Genomic DNA, 27,350 nt, shown 5'->3' with positions numbered 1-27,350 from the left:
GACATACAGTGAGGTCCAAGTCTCAGACCTTTGAACCCGACTGTATTTAATGGAATGTTGCCTTTAGCTCTTTTTTGAGACTAATTAATTGTAGTTTTTCCTCTTAGACTGTAATGTTTGAGAGTATTATGTCTAAGTAGCAGGTCAAGTTGCAACATAGGCTCATTGGAAGAATGAGCCACTTTTGAGACATTCTTGCAAAACTTATACATACAATCCACTGCAGTTTCAAGCTGAAATGACAAAGTTTTCGAACAAACTATAATTAGCTATGTTAACTATGTTATGTTATGACCTCAAAACACTTTTACAATAGTGCCTGATTTGCTAATTAATACATTTTGACTTCGGCATCATATAACTAGCTTCATATGTATTGCTTTTCTGACAGTAAACTTGCTGAGTAGCTCAGCTGGTACAGCGGTGTGCTTGCGATCCGGAGCCAGGGCTCGGCAGTGCAAGCATTTACTCACATGTATCACACCATGACAGCCTCGTGGGCAAGTGCACCTCTTGGGCAAGTGCGCTGACGTGTGCTTCGGGAGACCGAAGTTCGAGTCCCGGCTCGTCGTGGACCTTTCCTGATCCCGTCCCTTCTCTCTCTCTCACCTCACTCCCTGTCTAGCTACTGTCCTATCCTAATAAAAAGCGAAAACGGCAAAAATATTTTTTTATAAAAATATATATAAATACACTTATGGTATTGCTTGTATGTTTCAAAGACAGTCGTAATAAATTTGTAATGTACTTGTAACACAAATAACGTACACTTTAATATCACTAATCAAGCATGTAATCAGTCCCTAAACAGGCATATACTTACTAAGTATACTTGAAGTTGGTCCAATTTAGTACACAAAAGTACACTAAATACACTTAAAGTTATGCTTTACTACAATTTAATTACAACTAAAATATACTTAGTACAAATTAGTTGTTTCAAAATATCACACATCAAGTTAACTAATCATTAACACACTTGAAGTATGCTGATAATTAGTCTGGCTGCAAGTATACTTAGCTTTTTTTTTTTTCACCAGGGATGATTTTTTTCCAAACCTGTTCAGTGCAAACTTCACCCTGCAAACGATTCTTAAGGTTTCATTGGTCAAGTCAATCACAGTGCTGATTGCTACAACAAATACTAAACCCTAAAACTACTCTACTGATTCAGGGGGGGAAATCATGCATTTCGGGCTTGTTTATAATTTTTTATAATTCCCATAATCGGGTATTGTTTTTGTAATATCGGATTGACCAATAAATGGCGCCATGTTGTGGGGATTTCAGAATTGCGCATAAGACCGCCATTAATAAAGCATTGTGTCTGAGGTAAGATGAGTCAACAACGGTGTTCAAAGGTGAAATAAGGTGAAATAATCAACTTTATTTAACAACACAGCCCTTAATGCACAAATGAGATATGTTTCATATGTACTTTAAAACAGTTTTATAGTTAAATAAAACTGCCATGAATGAGTGCATGTTGGAAATAAAACCGCTGAATTTAAATTGTTCAGTTCAGTGCTGTTATTATAATTGTCAAAAACAGAAATAAAACAATAAAAAATTATCGGTTCTATATATCAATTATCGGGCACATAAACATGCAAATAATTGGTATCGGTTACAAAAAACAAAAACAATATCGGTCGATTTCTAGTATTTTGGTTGCTTAATAATTAGTGTCTGGCATTTAAAGTGATGTGAACTCTTGTAGATGTTGTCTGGGCTGCCGTATCACTGGAAGGAAAGAACATTTAACTTCAAATTACAGTGTTTTTATTGAAGAAGAAATATTTTAAAACCTAGAGTACATTTTGTTTTCTAATAAATTAAGTCATTTATTTATAAATGTCTTCTTACATGCCTTTATTAAGGAAAAACACATTATTTGACAAATTTTCATTGAGGCCATAAAGTTTTTAATGTGCTCCTAAGCACATGTGCTCCTTGGGAAAAATTAAGCATCAAGCCCTGAGAGCCCTCAGAGACTATTAGTCCCATAAAACCATGAAACAGCAAAAGGTATAATTGCTTCAGCAAAAGTTGATGGCTGTGTTCGAAATTGCCCCCCATACCCTCATTCACTATTCCCTACATTTGTCCACTAATATAGTTCAAGGAGTGAATGAAAACGAGTGAGTGGATTCGGACACTGAGTTTACCAGAAGGGCTGCCGCTTTTGCATAGTTTGTGCTTGCTGTTTAAAAACCATTTGAAACTTTGCAAACGGGAAGCTCCAGTTTTAAGATGAAAAGATTTATCTTGAACAGAACTAGCATGTATGAACCTTATCTGCGCAACGCACCGGTCTCGTATCTCTCACGGAGGAGCGGAAGCATAAAAGAGGAGCGACGACAGTGAAGATCGAGAGAGGAACAGGCCTGGACTTATGTTGTGTTTTATTATATGTGACAGCAGTACCAAAAACATATCACTCTGAAACGTCCTGTGAAATCCGTGCTTGCAAAGTCCCTGCTTGAAATCCGTTCTGCATGATCCTCTTGTTTGTCAACATTGTCAGGGTCTGAATCGGGCTCGAAATGGTTTGAAATTGACGACATAGTAAATATATACATCTGAGTAGAGCATTTGAAGGTCCGTGACATCTCCCAAACACGCGCTAAGCGCTGCCAATCACAACACACTTGGGCCAGCTAACCAATCACAATACATATCGTATTTTCGAAACGCCGCATTCAACCAGACTGGGGAGAGAGAAGCTGTAATAATGTAAAATGTGAAAAATGTGTTTTTTAAACAATCAAGCATGAAAACATATTCTAGTACACCCCAAAATTAAGACTTCGTCAAAGGGCATAATAGGACCCCTTTAAAAAAATGTCCGGGCTCTTCCAAGCTTTATAATAGTAGGACCCCTTTAATAATCAACCTGTATGATATTACACTTTAGCCACATTGGACCAGAAGTTTGGAAAAAAGATGGATGGATGATTTAGCTGCGGCACCATTTTCTGGTCAGACGTGGGAATTCATTGGGCACGACCTTCAGAGTAGATTATGGATATTCTCCAGCCGTTGAGCATACAGCGGTTGTACACTCGATATTGCAGTGCATTGTGGGATTGAATGAGTGTACTCGATAACATCCACGATGGTTTTGAACACCACTACAAATGAATGTCATCTCAAATAGTACCCTATTTAAGGGTATAGGGGGCAATTTCGGACACAGCTGATGTTTTTATGTAATGTTAGCTTTTCTAACACTATCGGTTAGGTTAGAGTAGGGTTTAGTGTAAGTGGCACTGTACGTTGTTTTCTAACGCGGCAAAGCGTCAACCTTTTAGCACCACTCTCCATACATTAATTTCTGAACTGCAGCCATATGTACAACATTTAATTTAAAAGTGCACCATTCAAAGATACTTTGTTGCTATTTTCATTCTATTTTGAGCTCAGATGCAGCATTCAGTATCGCTGTCATCGGTGCATCTGGCAAGACTTGGTTCCCATTAGTAGACTGTGAGATGTAGCTGTCTTTAGTTTCATCACGCACAGTCTTCAGAAAGACCATAATCCCTGAACCTCCAGTACCTCTTTCCTCCAGCGCTGTTGGCGCTTTCCTGATTGCGTTGAGCTCTTTGACCAAACCCTGCTTGTTTTCACGGAGCTGTTTGGCACGGGACGCCGGTATAGTGATGTAACGGGTGACAATGTTGATGTGGCAATTCCGAAAGTCCACCAACCGGGCCACACATTGTTCAAATGTGTGGGTTAGGCGCTCATCCGCTTGCTTGAGCACAAAGTCGCGCAGGGACGGGCGACTAGAGATGTCTTCAATGAAACGCTTATGGGAGGGCGGCATGTAGTCCCTCATTCTTTTCAGGAAGTCCCCTGTTTGAACAGTATTGACAGAGCGAAACTAAATTTTCAATACAAATGCAAAAAGTGTTCTATAAATTGAATTTGTCTTTTATTTTCATCTGACATTTAATAAATTATCTTTGCATTTTATATAGGCCTATTTATATAAGCGTTAAAAAATATTTGGGTCGTAAGATTGTCTAATGTTTTTTGACATTAGGCTGTGTTTAACTGACCAAAAATATTTATAATTAAAATAACATTTTAATATACTTTAAATGTTCAGCATCATTACTCCAGTCTTCAGTGTCAGAAATCATTGTAATATGCTGATTTGCTGCTCAAGAACCATTTATTATCAATGATGAAAACAGCTGTGTTGCTTAAGATTTTTGTGGAAACCATGCTAAAAAAAAAATCGTCTTTACGGTAACCTTTGAATAATTTAATACAATATTAATATTATTATTATTATTAACCGTGAGCAGAATAATTGATGATTCTCTTACCACTGTTGCCTTCATGTTGGACTCCCAGCAGCTCATCAAAGCAGTGTAAGATAGTACTTTGTGCTGCACTGCCTCCCGAAAACTCCATTGGCTTCTCATGAACTCCCTCGTAAACGAGACCTTCTGACATTAATGGGTTATCTTTCCATCTAAAACCCACATTAAGGAGAGTAAAGTTTCATAGATTCAGAAAAACTCAAAAAAAGCTGTGAAACCAACAGTGTGACTTACCCAGACAAAAAGATCCTCATAATTCCGTAGAATATGGTGGGATCTACATATTCTGAAACGGTCACAATTAGTATTACAACCACTTGAATGAATGTATAGAGGTCATTTATCACCTTAAAAAGTATTACCATGCATTAGTTTAAGAGCATGTTTCATGCTGTCTATGGCCTGACTGACAACATCCAGAGCTTTGGTGACCATAGCAACATCATTATAATGGACACCATTGATGACATCAAGGATAGACTGTAAAAAAAAAGCAGCATTACCATGGTACAGTAATGTTATCAGATGGTAATACAGAATGAGTGTCTTGATTTTTCAAATTTGTAAATAAAACAAGGATGATTGGAGTAAGTTTTACAAGAGAATACTTTTCTAGCAATAGCAATTTCTGAGTGAGAATAGTTTCCGTATCATAATCACAATACCATGGTATTTGCACTCCAAGGTTATTCAACAAATACTACCATTGTGTATCAATATGAATGATTTACTATCATGGCTTCTGTATCTCAGTGCTCTGTGGCATTTGTAAGAGTGTCAGACCTTCAGGCCAGGAACAGCTGCCAGCTCCACCAGAAGTGTGACCAGAAAAAACCCTCTTACACTTTCCCCTCCAGGCAAAGTCAACAACAACTCCAGGTTCCTTAGGACACAAGAACAGTCACTTCAGAACAGCACTAGCCATAAACTACATCAACATCAAAGTATTGCAAAGATTTTATTTTTTACATGTTATCATGGTGCTGTCTAATTCTCAACGTAAATGTATTGTAAGGGAAATGCTACAAAGAGGATCTGAATACACATAGAGCACATTTACATATTCCACACTGTACCTAATAAGATGGCTCCCTCTGCTGGTTCTAAACATCAATAACACTTAACACACATTTCTGTTAATTCAACAAAATACTTACTCCATGGAAAAAGGTCTGGGAACAATCAGTGTCCAGTTGTGCATGAAAAAGAAATATTATATATTATAATGCATATGTCACATCTGAAACATAGCTGATTTGTCTAAATATACGCTGTATGTAAATCTTTTTTCTTTTCTTTTGCTTTTACTACAAAAAGAGCATTTAACAGGTTTCTTACATTGACTCAGATATTGCAATTTAATTTCAAGTTGACTCAGAAGTGAACCTGAATCACATCACATTAATAACAATATTAGATTCATGAATTAAAGTTTTTAACTACAATTGGTGAAACATTAACATAATATCTATTATAATGAAATTGATTACAACTTTATTTTATTCTGTCAGAAAACAATGCTACTTTTGTCAGTGGAAAAGTGTGGCAAAAATAAAGACTATTTTAGCCCAATTGTAGTAGTTCTGTGTGGCTAAAAAGTGCTGGCTAATGCTAATCGTAAATTCTCTAAGATCATTATTCATGTCGGCACTAATGATGTTCGACTCCGCCAGTCGGAGATCACCAAAATTAATATTAAAGAGGTGTGTGAACTCGCAAGTACGATGTCAAGCACTGTAATTTGCTCTGGCCCCCTTCCTGTTCGCAGGAGTGATGAGATAGTTAGTAGATTGTGTTCACTGAATCGCTGGCTGTCTAAGTGGTGTCCGCTTAATAATATAGAATTCATAGACAATTGGAAAAGTTTTTGGGGCAAACCTGACCTGTTGAAAAGAGATGGTATTCATCCCTCCTGGGATGGTGCTGCTCTTCTCTCTAGTAATATGGCTCATAGTCTTAGAGCTCAAACATGACAAATTGGGCACCAGGTCAGGAAGCAGACAGACTGGCTAAACCGACCGTCTGCTAGCGGCCTCGCGTCACCCAGGTCAGATAAATCCCATCACATAGAGCCTCTTTCACCTAGCTATCATCATATAGAGACTGTGTCTGTTCCCCGAATTTGGAAATCCAAAAAAACGTTTAAACCCATCTAAGGTTAAAAATTTAATTGATGTTCAACAAATAAAAAACAGCTATAATACAGATGAGAAAATGCTAAAGCTTGGGTTGCTGAATATTCGATCCCTTACTTCAAAAGCACTCATTGTTAATGATATGATTTCAGATAATAACCTAGATGTGCTGTGTTTGACAGAAACCTGGCTAAAACCAAACGATTACATTACTTTAAATGAGTCCACCCCGCAAGATTACTCTTATAAACATGAGCCTCGTCTGAAACGCAAAGGGGGTGGTGTTGCTGTAATTTATAGTAATATTTTCAAAACCACTAAGAAATCAAGTTTTAAATATAATTCTTTTGAAGTGTTAGTGCTTAATGTAAAAATATATAGTATAAATGATAAATCACGTTTGAGATTTGTGCTGGCTACTGTATACAGGCCACCAGGGCACCATACAGACTTTATCAAAGAATTTGCGGACTTTCTATCAGAGTTAGTATTGGCTGCAGATAAAGTACTAATTGTTGGTGATTTTAATATACACATCGATAATGAAAAAGATGCATTGGGTTTGGCATTTAAAGACATTGTAAACTCAATTGGAGTTAGACAACACGTGTCAGGACCTACTCATCGTCGTAATCATACTCTAGATCTAATATTATCACATGTAATAGATGTTGATGCCGTTGAAATTCTGCAGCAGAGCGATGACATCTCAGATCATTATCTAGTCTCGTGTAAATTACATTTAGCCAAGGCTGCAAAGCCGACTCCGTGTTTCAAAAATGCTAGACCTATCACTTCTGCCACTAAAGATTGCTTTATCAATAATCTTCCTAATCAGTTTCATCATCTTAGCATCCCGGATAGCTTAGAAGAACTTGATATTGCAATCAATAGCAATTAAACTTTTAACTTTCTCTTTTCCAGCACTTTAGACACAGTTGCTCCTTTGCGCTTAAAGAAGATTAAAGAAAATAATCCAACGCCGTGGTACAACGAGCACACTCAGGCCCTTAAGAGAGCAGCCAGAAAAATGGAGCGCAACTGGAAGAAAACAAAACTAGAGGTATTTCGCATTTCATGGAAAGAGAGCTCAATTGCATACAGAGAGGCTTTAAAAGCTGCTAGATCTGCTTATTTTTTAACCCTTTTAGAAGAAAATAAACATAATCCTAGGTTTTTATTTGAAACAGTGGCTAAACTAACGAAAAAGAAAGCTTCAAACACAGAAGTTTCCAAGCAGCACAGCAGTAATGATTTTATGAACTTCTTCACTTATAAGATTGATAATATCAGGGACAAAATTATAACTATGCAACCGTCTACTACAGTATCGCATCAGGCAGTGCATTGTAGTCTCCCTGAGGAAAAATTTGATTCATTCATTGCTATAGGAGAGGAAGAATTTACTAAACTCGTTAAATCATCTAAATCGACAACATGTATGTTAGACCCTATACCGACTAAGCTACTGAAAGAGATGCTTCCAGAGGTCATAGATCCTCTTCTTAATATCATTAATTCGTCTTTGTCTCTAGGATACGTACCAAAAAACTTTAAGCTGGCTATGATTAAACCGCTTGTTAAAAAAACGCAACTTGATCCTACAGAATTAGTCAATTACAGGCCGATCTCGAATCTACCTTTTCTGTCAAAGATACTAGACAAGGCAGTATCTTCACAACTGTGTTCCTTTTTAGAAAGAAATGATATCTGCGAGGATTTTCAGTCAGGATTTAGACCGTACCATAGTACTGAGACTGCTCTCGTTAGAGTCACAAATGATTTGCTCTTATCATCCGATCGTGGTTGTATCTCTCTATTAATGTTACTCGATCTTAGTGCTGCGTTTGACACCATTGACCACAACATTCTTTTAAATAGACTAGAAAACTATGTTGGCATTAGTGGAATTGCACTAGCATGGTTTAAATCATACTTATCTGACCGTTATCAATTTGTAGCAGTAAATGAAGAGATGTCTCATCGATCACAAGTTCAGTATGTACCACAAGGCTCAGTACTAGGACCGCTGCTGTTCACTCTGTACATGCTACCATTAGGAGATATCATTAGGAAACATGGCATTAGCTTTCACTGTTATGCTGACGATACTCAGCTCTATATTTCTTCAAAACCTAACGAAACTTACCAATTCACTAAATTAACAGAATGCATAGCTGATATAAAAAATTGGATGACTCGTAATTTCCTACTTCTAAATTCTGAAAAAACAGAGATTCTAATTATTGGACAAAAAACTTCCTCACGTAATAACCTAGAATACTGTCTAACACTTGATGGCTGCTCTGTTAAGTCTTCATCGTCGGTTAGGAACCTGGGTGTGCTCTTTGATACCAATCTTTCATTTGAAAGTCACGTGTCTAGTATCTGTAAAACCGCATTTTTCCATCTTAAAAATATATCTAAATTACGTCATATGCTCTCATTGACAAATGCGGAACAATTAGTTCATGCTTTCATGACATCAAGGCTAGATTATTGTAATGCTCTACTGGGTGGTTGCCCTGCACGCTTAATAAACAAACTACAGCTAGTTCAAAACGCAGCAGCTCGAGTTCTTACCAGAACCAGGAAGTATGACCATATTAGCCCGGTTCTGTCAAAACTGCACTGGCTCCCTATTAAACATCGCATCAATTTTAAAATATTTTAAAATTCATCTTTTTAAAGATGCCTCGCCCGTGCATTTTTGGTTGCGGTCTGTACATCTCTGACTCTGATGGGCACAATCGCTGTCTTGTGTGTCTGGGTGTTGAGCACGCAAAGGCAGCGTTTGTGGATGAGTCATGTTCCCATTGCGGGAACATGCCCATCGCACGGTTGCGGTCGAGACTCAGTGACCTTCGTGGTAGAGTCCCCTCACCCGCACCCCGATCTACGAGCTCCACGAGAGCTGGTACTTCGGCTGGCGGCCAGGGTGACCTGAGGGTTACGGTGTGGAACCAAGCGCCGACTATTCCACGCTCCGCACCCCCCTCTAGCACTGTGCAACCCGCGAGTGTTCCGAATGAGCCTGCAGTACAGTCCACTGACTTGCCGCGGGTCTCATTCGGCGCTCCAGAGGAAGATTGTATGTCGATCGCTGCATCACAAGGTGGGCAGGAGTCCTTGGGAAGTGACGATTCGGCTGTGCTGCCACCCTCGGGTGTCCCAGCATTGCCCGAGTCTGATCCCGAGCTGACGGCCATGCTTTCCCGGGCAGCCGCGGCCATTGGTCTTGAGTGGTCCCCGCCACCAGGTCCAGTGCGCTCGCGGCTGGACGATTGGTTTTTGGGAGCGGCCGCTGACCCTCGACGCCGCCCAACCCCAATGCCTTTCTTCCCGGACGTGCATGAGGAGGTCACGAGGTCCTGGAAGGCACCATTGTCTTCCCGTGATCGCTCGGCGACCTCCTCCGCCTTGCCTCCTCTCGATCAGGCGGCTGCCAAAGGGTACACTGGGGTTCCCCAGGTTGAACGCTCTGTTGCGATGCAACTGTGTCCTCAGAGTGCTTCTTCCCGTGGCGACCCAAAGCACCCCCTCCAAGGCCTGTAGGTTCTCTTCCACTCTCGTGGCAAAGACCTATAGAGCTGCGGGGCTGGCAGACTCCTCACTGCATGCCATGGCGAAACTGCAGGTCTACCAGGCCCAGTTGTTACGTGACATGCACGAGGGGAGGACTGACCCAGCACTTTTGATGAGTTGCGTGCCGCCACCGACCTCGCTCTCCGGGCGACGAAGGTGACCGCACGCTCGGTGGGTCAGGTGATGTCCACTTGTGTGGTCCAGGAACGACACCTGTGGCTCAACCTGGCCGATATGCGGGAGGCCGAGCGGACCCGGTTCCTCGACACCCCCAAGGAGGAAGCCGCAGAAGGCGCCACAGCCCTCTCCCGCCCCGCGCCCCGCTAAACGCCAGGCAAAACGACGCTCCTGAGACAGGCTGCTCAGAGATGGCACTGAGTTCTTTTCAGGAGACGGTAGCAGGGCCGCTCCTTCCCCCGGTGGAGGGCCGGGGGAGAATCCTTGGTTGTCTCACTCCCGCTGCTCGTCCCACGGCGGGCAGCACCCTAATGTGGTTAAAGAAAGAACTCACTCTCCCATCTCTGAGCACACAGAGTTCTCGGATGACAGTGCGCGCCGCTCACGAGCCTCGCCACTCTCGAGCCTCGCCACTCTCGAGCCTCGCCACTCTCGTCCCCCTCTGTCGCCAGTCCCCTGCCAGAGCACGCCCCCGTGGGACGCTGGTCCTCCCCTGGCCTCCTCTGGCAGGACGCGGCTAATGACCGTGCCCCCGCACCGGGCCGCTATGCCACCCATGCCTGGGCCGGTCATTCCGCCTCGCTGCACCACCGAGGGTACGTCTGTGGTCCGCATGACCCCGCTGGTTCAGTTCCTGGGAGCCTGGTTAGAGCTTCCCGGTCTGTCCCGCTGGGTCGCGAGGACCATCAGGCTCGGCTACGCGATTCAGTTCGCGCGGTCTCCTCCCCACTTCAAGGGAGTCCGCTTCACTATGGTCGGTGGTAATGCCCCTGTCATGAGAGCGGAGGTCGCTACCCTACTGGCGAAGGGTGCGATCGAGACTGTCCCTCCAGCCGAGATGAAGTCCGGCTTCTACAGCCCCTACTTCATTGTACCGAAGAAATCCGGTGGATTACGACCTATCCTGGACCTGCGCGTCCTGAACCGCTCCCTTCACAGGCTGCCGTTCAAGATGCTCACGGCCAAACGCCTTTTCGAATGCGTACGGCCACAGGATTGGTTTGCAGCGATCGACCTGAAGGACGCCTACTTCCATGTCTCCATTCTTCCTCGACACAGACCGTTTCTTCGGTTTGCTTTCGAGGGGCAGGCATACCAGTACGCGGTTCTCCCTTTCGGGCTAGCCCTGTCTCCTTGCGTCTTCACGAAGGTCGTCGAGGCAGCCCTTGTTCCCCTACGAGAACACGGGGTTCGCATCCTGAACTATCTCGACGACTGGCTGATCCTAGCTCACTCTCGAGACCAGGTTTGCGAACACAGGGACCTTGTGCTCCGGCACCTAGCTCGTCTGGGCCTTCGGGTCAACTGGGAGAAGAGCAAACTCTGCCCCGTGCAGAGGATCTCTTTTCTCGGTATGGAGATTGACTCGGTCACCATGTGCGCGCAGCTTACGAGCGAGCGCGCGCAGTCACTGCTGACTTGCCTTCGTCAGTTCGAGGGCAGGAGTGCGGTTCCACCGAAACTTTTTCAGAGGCTCCTGGGGCATATGGCATCCGCAGCCGCAGTAACGCCGCTCGGATTGCTTCATATGAGACCGCTACATGGCAACACGGCACGCTCCGAATCCCAGTGACTCCGACCTGCCGTCAGACCTTCTCCCCGTGGTCGAACCTCAATTTTCTACGGGCCGGAGTTCCCTTAGAACGAGCTTCCAGGCATGTTGTTGTATCGACAGATGCCTTCGCCACGGGTTGGGGCGCCATGTGCAATGGCCACAGTAGCGTACATCAACCGTCAAGGTGGTCTACGCTCCCGCCGTATGTCGCAACTCGCCCGCCACCTCCTTATATGGAGTCAGAAGCATCTGAGGTCGCTTTGAGCCATTTATATCCCGGGAGACGCCAACGAGCTGTCTCGGTTTCGGCCTCTCGCTGGAGAATGGAGACTCCATCCCCAGTCGGTTCAGCTGATTTGGGATCAGTTCGGGGACGCACAGGTAGATCTGTTTGCCTCCCACGACTCGTCCCATTGCGACCTGTTTTATTCCCTGACCGAGGGCACGCTCGGCACGGATGCACTGGCGCACAGCTGGCCGCGGGGCCTCCGCAAGTATGCGTTTCCCCCAGTGAGCCTTCTTGCGCAGACTTTGCGCAAGATCAGGGAGGACGAGGAGCAGGTAATATTGGTTGCCCCGTATTGGCACAACCGCACTTGGTTCCAGAACTAGTACTCCTCGCGACAGCACCTCCCTGGCCAATTCCTCTGAGGAGGGACCTGCTTTCTCAGGGACGGGGCACCTTATGGGACCCTCGTCCCGATCTTTGGAACCTCCACGTGTGGCTCCTGGACGGGACATCACTTCCGCTAGAGCATCGTCCACGAGACATGCCTATGCGTTGAAGTGGAACCTCTTCGTCAACTGGTGTTCTTCTAAACATCTAGAACCCACGAAATGCCCCATCAGTGTTGTGCTTTCCTTCCTGCAAGAAGGGTTGGACCGAAGGCTGTCTCCCTCCACCCTGAAAGTGTATGTTGCCGCCATTGCCGCACATCACGACGCAGTTGATGGTAAGTCCTTGGGAAAGCACGACCTGATCGTCAGGTTCCTGAGGGGAGCGAGGAGACTGAATCCTCCTCGTCCTCCCCTCGTACCCTCTTGGGACCTCTCAGTGGTTTTAACTGCCCTGCAGAGTGCTCCCTTTGAGCCTCTGCAATCAGTGGAGCTTAAGTTCCTGTCAATGAAGACAGCGCTCCTGGTTGCATTGGCCTCCATCAAGAGGGTAGGGGACCTGCAGGCATTTTCGGTTGACGAAGCGTGCCTGGAATTCGGACCGGCTAACTCTCACGTGATCCTGAGACCCCGGCCTGGATATGTGCCCAAGGTTCCCACCACACCCTTTCGAGACCAGGTGGTGAACCTGCAAGCGCTGCCCTTGGAGGAGGCAGACCCAGCCTTGGCACTGCTCTGTCCAGTACGCGCCCTCCATGCTTACGTTGACAGAACGCAGTGTTTCAGGACCTCAGACCAGCTCTTTGTCTGTCATGGTGGGAAGCTGAAGGGAAAGGCTCTCTCCAAGCAAAGGTTGTCTCACTGGATAGTGGATGCCATTGCTTTGGCTTACCAGCAGCAAGGTCGACCATGCCCCCTTGGTGTGACGGCCCACTCCACTCGGAGTGTGGCATCCTCTTGGGCTCTAGCGCATGGTGCCTCGCTAACAGACATCTGCAGAGCTGCAGGCTGGGCGACACCTAACACATTCGCGAGATTCTACAATCTCCGAGTAGAGCCAGTTTCTTCTCATGTACTCGCTTCAACTAGCCGGTGCTAGATTCTGCTCAGGTGTCTTCGCTTGCTCGCCATTCCTCTCCACGGACGGGATACGTGCGATATATTCCTCAGGTGAGCCTCATAAGCCCTGAGTCTCCTCCAGCACTGTTGATGTCAACGCCAGAGTTATGCCACTGGAAGCTTCGCGCTTGGCTAGGTGCCTCCATGTGCATGGTTCCCCCTGCAAATTCCGCAGACCCATGGCATTTCATTGCCATTGGCTCATTTTATATACTCGAAGATGATAGGCTTTCTAAGCGAAACCCCATTCGTCGTCATCCGACATAACGTCTCCGTTCCCTACTCAGGGAACGAGGGTTACATACGTAACCGAGACGTAATTTGTTTAGGCTTGGTTTGTAGGGAATAACAAACCTGCACACATATATTCAAACGCACATAACTATAGAACCAATTCTTAATGCGCATGTGAACGCCATCAGCGTTTCTCACAGGATCGCGTTTAAAGTTTGTGTAGAGAGAATGGTGTCTTCTTGGTGGCCCCTAATTTAATAACAAATGATCGTTGCGACGGAAGTGAATAAATCAAAACTAACTTTAGCTGTAAAATAACTTTATTAAAGAACCGCTATAAAGCCCAAAAATTCTCTGTTACCTTAAATTATACGTTTATCTCTGTAAAGCTGCTTTGAAACAATCTACATTGTTAAAAGCGCTATATAAATGAAGATGACTTGACTTGACTTGACTAGTTATGACATCTATCATTCATGCTAACAACCAAACACTGACCCCTTGGTAGTACACTTGGTCATTCAATGTATACTGAAAATGTCCACACTGTGCATACACATACTGCAGAAAAAGTAAAAGTATAAATTTGCCTAAAAGTGTAGTTACACATATTGGCAAAATTTACAGACTTTCAGCTGTTTGCAATGAACAAATCAAACAATTTTCTTTTTTAAATAGATCAACAAAACAAATGTTTCAAGTGGTTTCCCCAAATTCAACTGAAAATGCAACTTTTGATGTCTTCTGCAGTCTCAAAATTATTAACCCCCCTGAATAGAACCCCTCACAACAGCACAAATCTGCAAAACAGGTGTTGTCTCAAGCACACCTGATGCAACTAATAAAGGGCTTCATTAGTTTCACCAGGTGTGCTTGAGCAAGAACACATGAAATATCTGAACTGGCTAGGGGTTTGTTGAGGGTGCTTTCACACTGGCAGTTTAGTTCGGAACGGGGCACGGTTCGCATGAAACCGCTAATCGCTAATGTGAACACTGTCATGCGGACCCGGGTGCGCACTGGGGTACCGGACCTGAGACTACCTGGAGGAGGTGATCTGAGTTCGGCTGCTCCTGAACCGTGCTGAATGGGAAAGCAACACGGACTCGGGTGCGCACTTGTTCAGGAAGTAAAGTGACCTGCGCGTGCATTTTAGCTGATTATTATGTATTTATGACTTTTAAATCATTATGTTTAATAATCTTTTGTCATGCTTCAAAGAAGTAAACTTATTTTAATACATTTTTTAAATAGTTTATTATTTGATACGTATGAAGTTCATATTTTAATCAAACAAAAGTGCAACTTCATCATTATAAATGTGTAATTACTTTAAATACATGACTTTCAAGTTTCAATAGAAATTAGTATATTTTATTTTAAAGCATATTTTCTACTAAATGCTTGTCAATGTAGGATACTTTGTATTTGAAGACAATAGAAGTAATTGTGAAATCATATTGAATGTAATTACGTTCTACTAAAGTGGATCAAAAAAGCACTCAAGTTCCGCTAATTGCATGTAATATAAATTAAAACTATGATGTATTTTCATTTAATTGTAAATAACATGCAATTAATTCCAAAAAACACTGCATTTAGTTCACACTTAAAGGACTACTTCACCCAAAAAGGAAAATTCTGTCATCATTTACTCACCCTCATGTCGTTTAAAACACAAAAAACATTTCAATAAAATCTGACTGATTTCTGTCCCTCCATTGACAGTCTACACAACTACCACTTAGATGCTTCAAAAAGTTCAGACAGAGATCGTAAAACTAATCTGTAAGAATATGAATGAGACATGATCGCTTCGATGAACAGATTTAATTTAAGCTTTTGTCAGGGTTATGCTGTGTTTGGTGTTCATTTCATTCCTGTGTGTTTGTTTCGTGTGCTTCAGTTTAGTCTTAATTACCTTCTAGTTAGTCTCATTGGTTACTGATTATGTTCAGCTGTCTGTCTTTAAATTCCCTGTGATTTTATACTCCATGTCTCATTCAGGTCATTTTCGGTTCTCGTCTGTGTGTGAGTAGTTTGTTACGGGCTATATGCCTTCATCTATGTATTCTCTTCGTGTTCATTAAACAAGTTTATATTTGATCTTAGTCGTCTTCCTTCCGTGAACTACCACATCAGTTTGTGACACATATAAACATTCATCAGCTCACACATCAGTTGCGGTAAATGGAAGCTCAAGCATGTTCGCTTGACGTGCGATAACCAATCAGGTTCATTCTCGTGTTATGACGCACGTTTGAGATTCTGCAAGAACCAATGGGGTTTGTTTATGAGCGTCAAGTACAATTGAGCTTACGTTTATGTTCGCTGATCAATGTTTACAGTATGTGAATAAAAGTGTAAATTGAATCTGTTCATCATATTAAGCTTGATAGTGTCAAGATGGCGCCTGTGCGAGTGGCATTTCGTCAATCACATTTCCTACTTTCTTTTATATTTGGCTGTTTTTATGTGCTCTTATACCCTTTTATCACATGGAGCCTGTCGTTTACGATCGTCAGACACTCCTGGTTATTCGCAGTTGCTGCATGGATGCTTTTGATGCGGAACTGGGGAATTTCGCAGATAATACCTACAGGAGCACTCTCGGGGACATTCCAGATTTTCTTCGCCGTTGGCCATTGGATGTTAACCCGAGGAAACGTCGGAGAAGACATGGGAAACGCAGCGGGAAACTGGTCAGTCTAAAGATCCATCTGCGAGCTGGTCTCCGAAAGATCTCTACATCTCGGCCATGGACCGAGGATCTGATCCGCTTCGCGGTTCAATATACGCCGGTCCCGACATCTCGTTGGCTCACATATATTCAGACTAATTCCCCTGCTTCTCCCAACTTCCCGGTTCGACTACTACAGGATTCTGACACTCGGATTATTATTCGACCTCATCCGATGGGAGTAAATTCTTCAAATCTTTGCCCTCTGAGGAAAGCTTCAGCTCCTTACAGCATTTTGCACTCTCCTAAAATGGCGCTGATCAATGCTCACTCCTTGGTCAATAAGACATTTACCTTACATGATTTTATTATATCTAATAACCTTGATTTTATGTTTATCACCGAAACCTGGATGAAGGTAGGAGATTTGAGCCCGTACTCTGAACTTGTTCCAAATGACTATTGTTTTTATAACTCTCCCCGTCCTGTTGGTAGGGGTGGAGGGTTAGCTGTCATTGCTAAAGAAAGTTTTGGAGCATGCTGCCAAATGCTACCCTCCATTAACCCTACAAGCTTTGAAGTTCAACTATTAATACTTGCCTGGACTCAACCTATTGTCTTAGCCTTAATATATCGACCTCCGCATCTGACGAAGGATTTTATGGAAGAATTCACTGAGCTTGTTGGGGATTTAATTACTACATACGATGGGATTTTATTGTTAGGTGATTTTAATGTACATGTATGCTGTGCTTCGGATCACTTAGCATCGGAGTTCTTGAATATCATTGATTCTTTTAATCTGGTGCAGTGGGTTAAAGAACCCACACACAACCGTGGTCACATGTTGGACTTAATACTGTCTTTTGGACTCTCAATAATTGATACTGAAGTGATTGAATTACCCATCTCTGATCATTTTCCTATCATGTTTAAAATGTCTCTTCCAGCTATTCCTTACAAAATTGTCTCTGACTTAAAACAGGTTCGAGCGTATTCACTGCAATTTTGCGAGGTTTTCACTGAACGTTATAATGAAATCACTTCCTCAGTGTCCTATGAATTTTTAATATCAGATCTAGATGTTGAGCAACATCTTGAATCCTTAAACACTGTATGGTTGGAGATATTAAAGGAGAACTTGGTAACTTTTTTAACTTAATAAAACTGTCTAGAAATCATTTGGATGGTTAAACAACCTGTTCTGGTGATATTGGTGACTTTCCCCGCTCCCCCCAGCGTTCCCAGGCGGAAAACCAACCTTGCAACTTGGGGACTACCGTCCCGGAAAGATAGAAATTGGAAGTCTCGTGAGAAGCGAGAACGAGAACACGAATTGCTTTACGGCAATTCGACATAAACACACACACGCATGTATGATGCATTACCAGATTACCCACCTCGGTAGACATAGCTCCACACGATACAGTTGGCTTGCTCCGATCAAAACAAACGCACACGAGCAGCGGTAGAGAGGGGGAGGAGGCCGCCGCAAGTGAGTTTTTTACGACCGTGTTGTGAAATATACGCCCCCCCCACAGCTGTAGGGGGAGCTCGTAGGGGAAAACATGCGACAACAAAAGGGAAAATCAGCGAAGAAGTGACTAGAGTTCGCTAGAGTTGCCGAGTTCTCCTTTAAATGCTGTTGCACCCTATAGGTTGCAAAAGCCGAAACGTAAAGCTGAGCCTTGGATGGATCAAGATATTCGCTCCCTGAGACAATCATGTAGGAAAGCAGAAAGAAAATGGAAGAAAGACAAACTTCAAATATCCTTTACCATACTTAAAGAATGTCTATGGACATATCAGAGTGCAGTTAAGAAAGCCAAGTCTCTTTATTTTTCTAATTTGATCGAGGAGCATCATCAAATTCCTAGAGTTCTATTTTCGATTATTAATTCAGTATTACATCCCTCTGTACAGACTTTCCGTAATCCTACTAAAGCATTATGTGAAAATTTTCTAAATTATTTCGAGACTAAAATGATAAATCTAAGAGTTCAAATACAAGATACCAGCGATGATAATTTGATCTCAGTGAGTCCATTGGCTTCTTGGACTACTTTTAATTCTATTTCCCTAGAATCATTAAAAGAAATAGTTTTAAAACTAAAAACCTCTTCAAGTCCCCTTGACATTATGCACCCCCGCTATCTGAAGTTATTAATTGATATTGTAGGACCTGGCCTTGTAACTTTACTTAATAAATGCTTGCAGTCAGGGCTTATCCCTGATAGCTTAAAAAGGGCCACAGTGACTCCAGTGCTAAAGAAACCCACACTTGATACATCTATATTAGCGAATTTTCGCCCCGTGTCTGTCCTTCCTTTTATTTCTAAGGTGATGGAAAAATTGTCTCTCTGCAACTTCAGTCTTCCTTATCCACTAATCGCATTTATGAGATCTTCCAATCAGGTTTCAAATCATTACATAGTACTGAAACGGCCCTTGTAAGAGTCTTAAATGACATCTTAATGATTACTGATTCGGGAGTTTCTGTCATTTTAATCATGCTGGACTTGTCTTCAGCTTTTGATACTGTCGATCACGGAATTCTCATCTCCCGACTGGAGCCTTATGTGGGTCTAGGCGGGGTAGTGTTAAACTGGTTTAAATCTTTCCTAACAAACAGAACTTTTTCTGTTAAAATTGGAAATTTTACTTCATCATTACGCAAGCTATCCTGTGGCGTACCACAGGGATCTGTTCTTGCACCTACTCTTTTTTCTTTACTTACTTCCCTTGGGATCCATTTTCAGGAAACATAATGTAGCCTTCCATTGTTACGCTGATGACATACAAATGTATCTGCCTTTGACCAGCGGTAATGAGAATGCTGTTAGTAATTTATCAGCATGTTTGAATGATGTAAAGGCATGGCTCTCAAAAAACTTTCTTTTTTTAAACTCAGATAAATCGGAAGCTATTGTTTTTGGCCTCTCCGAACATAGAAGACAATATTTACCTATCTTTTAAATCTCACTATTTCAGCAAAAGTTCGTAATTTAGGTGTGGTAATTGATAACAACTTACAATTTGATAGGCAAATTGCCTCGGTAGTGGGCTCTAGTTTCTTTCATCTTCGCTCTTTTTCCAAAATTAAATCTTTCCTATCTAATGCTTCTCTAGAAGTTGCTATTCACGCCTTTATAACATCCAGGCTAGATTACTGCAACTCTCTGTATTATGGGGTTTCTAAGAGTCAAATCTCGAGATTACAAGTTGTTCAGAATGCAGCAGCACGTTTTCTGAAGGGAGGTAAAAAATTTGATCATGTGACACCGCTTCTGAGATCCCTTCACTGGTTACCCGTTCAATATAGAATCGACTATAAAATTGTATTACTAGTCTACAAATCCTTAAATAATCTTGCACCAGCTTATTTATCGGATTTACTTCACCCATACAGTACACTTCAAATTGAGAACTGAGATCAGGAAACAAATCCCTCCTTCGTATTCCTAGAACCCGCTTGAAAAAGAGGGGAAATAGAGCTTTTGAAGTGGTGGGCCCCACTCTATGGAACAATCTTCCTATCCTACTTAAAATGGCTTCCACTCTATCTGAGTTTAAAACAGCGCTAAAAACTCATTTGTTTGGATTAGCTTTTAATGTGTAATCTACCTGAACTTATCTTTTAATGCACCATATTTTGATTGACGATAGTGATGTTGTTGGTTCAATGTGTATTGTGTTGTGATTATTGTACAGCACTTTGGTCAGCCAAAAGCCGGTAGTAAATGTGCTCTAGAAATAAACAAACTTGAACTTGAACTTAAAGCGAGTCTCTTACGCAGCACGTTTGAGCTTCTGCAATACCAATGCTGTTCCTATGGATTCGATTTACGATCTCTTTATGAACTTTCTGAAGCGTCAAAGTGGTAGTTGAGTGGACTGTCAATTGAGAGACAGAAATATCTCAGATTTCATCAAAAAGATCTTCATTTGTGTTCTGAAGATGAACGAAAGTCTTACGGGTTTGTAAATACATGAGGGTGAGAAACTATTGACAGAATTTAAATTTTTTGGTGAACTATCCTTTTAAGTAAATTCTATTAAAACCCCCAATGAGGGTTAGCCCCTGCTGGTAGATGTTTTAACTGCAGTTTCAGCTGCATCACTCGAGATAAGGTCAAAACAATTGTGTCAAGAACTGAGAGCCCTCAATGGCAGCTCTTAAATGGCAACTTACAAACATCTTAAATTGAGATGAATAGGAATTCTAACTATACTGAAAACCCTAATTAAATGATAATTATTTCCACCTAAACTTAAATAAAATGAAAGCGAAAAGTAGCGTGATGTGAAGGCCAAGTATGGCAACCCATACTCGGAATTTGTCCTCTGCATTTAACCCATCCAAGTTAGTGCACATACATTTTAGAAACAGTAGTGAACACACACATACACTGCAATCAAAATATTTGTTAAAACAGTGCAGGGTAACAGTATTTTTACATATGGATCAGTGAGTTTACCCATCTGGGTCTGTTTTCTTCCAGTTGGCAAGGACTGTGTCCGCGTGGATGAGAACTGGGGGCAGACCCAGTCTCCGAGACACCTCACAGAACGGCACCGACAGATTCTTCGGAAGCACCTGGAAGTTCATGACATAAATAGTCAATAGTCAGACAGTCAGACTGTGGTTCAGTCCTATTAGTGGTCTGAACTGCATATAAAATCATTGTTGTACTTTTACTGTTTCTCTCTCTCCCTCCTGCCATACGTAACCCATAGTCATCGTGCTCAAAGCCAGATGGGCCAAACGCAGCTCACGATAGCTCTGCAACAAATGAGTCTCCAAAAGAGGCATCTGAGATAGGATAACGCATAAAAAACAATCACAGAACAATCATTATTGGATTATTAGACCCTGCATCTATTCTCAACATCACCATTCGTTTTTTTTTCCCCTAACTTGATACCTAAATTACAAAAGTTTATAAGATTGGTTGCAAAATACCACACTGTTGTTGTTTAAATGAAGCATGGTGACAAGTGACTGTCACTGTCAGTGACACACGGCAGAAAAATATGGCAGAATTCTTGCTATTAGAGTGATTTATGTTTAAAAAATAATAGTTTGTTTTAAACGGAAGCTGAAAGGTGGCATTAGTAAGTACACATTAGTCTTACACAGTTTAACTTGTTACAGTTATAACCACAGAGCCTTACCTGCTTCATTAATGAAAATCTAATTTCTTGAAAAATTACTATAATTACTTATCTGGATGGTGCAGCAGTTCAGAAACAATTAGAAATATTTTTAGTTAAAATAACAAATAAATGATTGTAAATATAATAAATTAGCCTAAATTTTAATTGTGAACAATTAGGCCTATCATTTATAATAAAAAAAAGGATATCATATAGAGGGTTATTTTTATGTATCTGAAACAATTTGGGCCTGAAAGGGATAAACACTGAAATCCCCATAAAGCCAAGGAAGTTCCTCTAAAGAAAAGAAAATGAAAGACAGGCAGAAAGGAAAATGGAAGTCGATTATATACTTAATATATGGTCCCTGAAGCACAAAATAGTGAATTGAAAAGCAAAATGTTAAATTAATGAATTTTTTTCATTTTTGTAGTTAAGACACTTTCACTATTGTGTACTTATATGAAAGATCATACATCATGAATTCTGAGGCGCAAAGAATGAGAAGAGATTAGTTCTGTCACATTTCTGGCAATGTCCATCCAGGGCTTGTAGTACACTGGCAGGTCTGTCTGAAACACAGTGTAGATGTGTATAGGTTATGTCCATAACACAGCATGTAACATAATATATGTTCATGATTCATTTTCATTAAATTTACTGCAATGCAAATGTGTTTCGATATATAGAAATCCTACTTATATTTCGAGTATACTTCAAATCATGTTATTATGACTTATTATGACATATATCCATAAAATATACCATACATTTATGCTTTTTCTCAGCCAAAAAGAGTTAAATATGGCTGATTGCACAGTCCAAAGGTGTACCTTGAGGTGAATTTTATGTTTTACACCAATCATTGAAAGAGATACATAATCCCAGATTCTAAACATGTCAAAGTAAACGATTCAAAGATACAGCTAAAAAATGATCTGCACTTGAAATAAATTATTGAAGTCAGCTTACTAATTTGATCTACTTCTGTAAGAGCACTGTCTTTGAAATGTGCAAAGTTTTGTATTAACCTATTTACCATTAAAGCAAATAGATAAAGGTCATTCTGAAGGCAAACAGTGTGTCAAAGTCTGATGCTTTTATATGCAAGTAATCACTGTATCTTAATATGAATGCAAATTAATAGTTTGTTAAAAACATTCCCAATACTTGGACTATATCAAGTAATGAAACAAACTGTGACTTTGTACCTGAGAACAATCAATTGTTTCCTTGTCATAAATATACATATTTTTAGCCATTTCATTTCCCTAAATAGCACACAGCATAAAACACAACAATATAGTACATTCTTACTACAATGTTTCAATATCCCAAATAGAAGAAGAAAAAAAAGGATTAGTTACAGCTAATAAAAAGTGTAATGACCTACCAGAGGCTCAGGAAGAATAAACCCACAATCCTCAGAGATGTGAAACTTTCGCAAAGACAGTAGTGTCTCTGTGTTTTTCACTTCAGTGCCCATAATGTTTATTACAATACTAGTGATTGACTCTCTGTTTAGCAAGTGTCAGGCAAATGCCACTTACTGTGCTCTATAGCTCTCTCTCTCTCTCTCTCTCTCTCTCTCTCTTCTCTGTTCTACCGTTAACAATGAACTTTCCCCACTTCCCTTTTCAGAAATCAAATGATAATGCATCATAAAGTAAGCCATAACGTCATCATAACCTGTAATACAAGGGTAATTCTGTAATTGCATTGTGTCATTTCAAGCAAAAAAATAATAATAATTCAAATTCAGAAAGTTATAGGTTGAGAGTATGAGTTATTGAGTGTTATGAGTAGGTACACTTAAAGGGATAGTTCACCCAAAAATGAAAATTAGCCCATGATTTACTCATCCTGAAGCCATCCTAGGTGTACATGACATTCTTCCTTCAGACGAATATAATTGGAGTTATATTAAAAAATGTCCTGGCTCTTCCAAGCTTTATAATGCGAGTGAATGGATGGAGAAAATTTTGAGAGTGAAAGCCATTCACTCTCATTATAAAGATTGGAGGAGACGGCATTTTTTTTATATAACTCTGATTATATTCGTCTGAAAGAAGAATGTCATATATAGGATGTCTTCAGGGTGAGTAAATCATGGGTGGAAAAAATCATGGGCTAATCTTAATTTTTGGGTGAACTATCCCTTTAAGGAAGACAAGCACAGAGAATGTTTAACTGGCTGTATTTGCAGCAGTGACACAACAGGTGTTGTGAAATGATGATAATGCAAGTTTGGTAGGTTGACTGAGTGAAATAACAATGTTCTTTATTTTTGCAGGTGGTGATTGGAGGTTGTGACTGTAATGTCTGTTAATGATGGAGTGCACACACCTCAGTTGCTGACGGTAAGGGGTTTCCAGGTGAGTATGGGAGTGAAGGATGATGAAGACAGGGGACGATTAGGAAGGGCTCTTCAGAGGAGCAGCGGAGAGGATCACGAGGAGTGATAGAGATAAAGTCTGTAGTCCACAAGACCAGACAATGAATGTGACTGAGGTGTGTGCTTGGCATACTGATGAGTGGCAGGTGCTGGTGATTAGTTTTCTGGTGATTGGGATTGTAGTGATGGAGTGACGGTGGACCCTGGTGAATCAGTATCTCCGTTCACAGCGGGCAATCAGTCTCAATACACACGAGTCCACAAACCAGTCTCTCTCTGCAACTTCCCGTTTCCCGGTGGCTTTTATCAGTCCCTCCAGGCCAATTACTGTAACAAGACACCTGTGTTTGTGATTTTGCACTTGACCTACTTACTCACCTCTCCTCTCCCAACTCTTTCTCCCACTGCAGACCTCGCTGAACAACGCCCCCCTCGCCACAATTACTTTTTGATGTAGTGAGTGAAGTAACGCATTAAAGGTAACGTGCGTTACATAATCAGATTACTTTTTTGATGTATCGAGTAAAGCATTACAAGTAACATGCATTATGTAATCAGATTACTTTACTGATGTAACAAGTAATAGATTACAAGTAGTGCTGCACGATTAATAATATCGCAATCGCAATTGCGATGTCAAGCCTATGCGATTAGATGACGCAAAATGTTGCGATTTTATTAAATAAATAAATTTGGGCTGTCAACGTTAACACATGCAATTAATTTTTTAACAGTTTAACGTGTTAAAATATTTAACGCAATTAACGCAGCATCCGTTTATTTTTGTCATCCTTTGGCTAGTGTTACATTATATGATCCCGCTCTTATTCATGCAAATGCTTTTAAACCCTTATGTGCGACAAGACAAAAGATCGCGCTGCCTGTGAATGTCCTGACTGTGACACACTCACACACACAGAAAGACACGCGCCAGTATCGTGCGCACAGACAGCACGCCAGAATACAGTTCTCTTTTGTGCTTGGACTTACAATAACACACACAATTATGCCAAAATGTCCGTTTTGTCGAGTATCTTCATAACATAATGAGCAGTCTTATGATGAACGTGAAGAGTTGTGAGAGAATGAGTCACGTGTGAGATCAGCGTCTGTCAGCAACGGTTGGTCTTAAAGAGACAGCAGCCAATAAAGCTTTCTGTCAGTAAAGTTAATCAAAGAACAAAAGGAACAGAGAAAATTTCTCACTGCTCTTGACTAAAGAACTTTTGTAGCTTTAATAAGGATTAGTCTATATTTAATTTATAATTTATGCAGTGCAGACTGTTTGATAACTTTATTCATAACTTTATGGCCTAGGCCTGTTAGACAGTAAGGGCACAGGTAAATATGATATTTAGAGCAACTTGGCATTTCTGACTATCCGTCGGCTATCTTGGTTTAGAGAAAAAAAAACATATACAACGGCTTGCCACGGAGGACCTGGAGGAGGAGAAGACCCTGGCCAGACCAGCAGAGGAGGGACCATGGCGGAACTGGAAATCCACATGGATCCACAATCCTCTGTGGTCTGCTACTTGTTTAAAGCCCCCCCAACTTATACTTTTGATTATGTCGGCAGAGGAAGAGCCCACTGTGATATGGAGATCCATGGTGTGGTTCACTGGACCGCTGACCATGGCAGAGCTGATGGATTGGGACACTGAGGTGGAGCCAAAGGAGGTGGAGACCAAGGGGAGTCAAAGGCGATGTTGTAGGCACAGAAGACCAAGGCAGAGCTGAGGTGGAGCTGAGGTGGTCTTTGCAAGGCTGAGGGGAAACCTGTGGGAGTGAGAAAAACAGTGGAGCCAGAGGGATGGAGGACCTCGGTAGAGCCAAAGGCGTGGAGGGACCAAGCGCAACAAAAGGCCTGGAGCCAGGCCAAGACAGAGCCAAAGTCTATACTCATGGACGGACTGGGACTCAGACACGATGAACCATACCTCTGGCTGAGGGTCTGCCTGGGCACTGGCTCCTCCTCTTCACTCACTGTAAGAGGGATCCACATAATAGGAGCATCCACTCCACATACAAGGTCCCTCGAGGACCATCCCCTGGGAGGTGGGCTTTCATTTGCCCATTGAGTTCCACATAATAACTCAAGCATCAGGGTAGAGCACAATGTGAGCCAGGTCTAAAAACTCATGTGTGTGGTCTTTGAGTCATTACTCCAGTCTTCAATGTCACATGATCCTCCAGAAATCATTCCAATGTGCTAATTTGTTTTTCAAGAACAATTTCTTATTATTATCAATGTTGAAAACTGCTTCATATTGTTGTGGATAGGGGTGTAACAATATATTGTGTCCCAATATATAGCAATACAAAAATGCATCAATATGTATCGTGGATTGTGACAATATGTATTGTGTATAGTTCACCCAAAATAAAAATAACTGTGTGAGGAAAAAAATCAAGTTTATAGAGTTTTAGTGTCAGTACTACATTAAACTACGATATAATGTTGAATATAATGTATAATAATGCAATGGGGGAATATTTGTGGGCCCTGATAATGCCAAATGTCTTCTGTTGCCAGTAAAAAGTGGCCTACATTATTTTAAATATATCAAGTCAGAGTGAAAGCATGTTCGTCTAAAATAATTCTGTGTTTCCAGTTTCAGAATCATGAATATTTTTATTCTGGTGTCACCATTGTCCTGTGCATTATGTTATCACCAAGTCCAAGTCTATTCATTTACACCCACACTGTAATAAATGTAGCATTTTAATCAAAAGTAAAATTGAAATTGTTAACAAAAAAAATTGTTAACCTTTTACCATATGTCTGGAGTATTGCAATAATATCGAATAGTGAGTTCAGTATCGGGATATGTATCAAATCGTGACATGAGAGTATTGTTACACCCCAAGAAAACAGTGATATATTTTTTTCAGGATACTTGATGAATAGTGCTTATTTTTTATAAATAGTTTTTATCGAAGAACAGCATTTATTTGTAATAGATTTTATTTTTTGTAACATTATAGCTGTTTTTACTATTACTTTTGAGCAATTTAATGCATCCTTGTTGTATAAAAGTATTAATTTATTAATATTATAATTAAAAAAAAAAAAAATCAATCTGATCCCAAACTTGCGTTAGTGGGATGGAAAAATCAAATAAAAAAACATAGTCAAGAACACAGGGACTAAACACAGGTTAAGAAACTAAACTCAAAGAAACACAACACATATTTGTCTGCTATATAGTGATAGGGCCTATATATTTTGCTCAAAATCTCCACACATATCAAATCTGGATTGTTTAAAGGTAGTGCTTACTCTTAAACCCAGATTAGGCCCTTGGACTCTGATCTTAAAAAAATCAAGAGGAGACACAAACATTACCTCTTTATCCAG

At 41.3% G+C, this 27,350-nt stretch overlaps 1 protein-coding gene across 2 annotated transcripts; it reads right to left on the bottom strand.

Annotated features, from left to right (window-relative positions):
• Positions 1-1,041: 1,041 nt before the first annotated feature.
• Positions 1,042-23,193, bottom strand: ido1 (indoleamine 2,3-dioxygenase 1). Of its 2 annotated transcripts, XM_079896220.1 has the most exons (10): positions 22,988-23,193; positions 22,071-22,166; positions 21,131-21,250; positions 20,916-21,034; positions 5,495-5,509; positions 5,121-5,220; positions 4,700-4,817; positions 4,572-4,623; positions 4,341-4,489; positions 1,042-3,861 (listed from the first exon to the last, which is right to left on the bottom strand). In XM_079896220.1, the coding sequence occupies exons 1-10, from the start codon at positions 23,078-23,080 to the stop codon at positions 3,407-3,409; spliced, it is 1,317 nt and encodes a 438-aa protein (XP_079752346.1). In that variant the 5' UTR covers positions 23,081-23,193; the 3' UTR covers positions 1,042-3,406. The 2 variants fall into 2 exon arrangements, with proteins under 2 accessions (XP_079752346.1, XP_079752345.1); XM_079896219.1 differs by lacking the exon at positions 5,495-5,509 and having other exon boundaries at positions 5,121-5,241.
• Positions 23,194-27,350: the final 4,157 nt, after the last annotated feature.

The sequence above is a fragment of the Squalius cephalus genome, assembly GCF_949319135.1.
Source record: "Squalius cephalus genome assembly, chromosome: 16".
In the NCBI taxonomy this organism is placed as follows: Eukaryota; Metazoa; Chordata; class Actinopteri; order Cypriniformes; family Leuciscidae; genus Squalius; species Squalius cephalus.
This window is presented reverse-complemented; position numbering and strand designations above follow the sequence as displayed.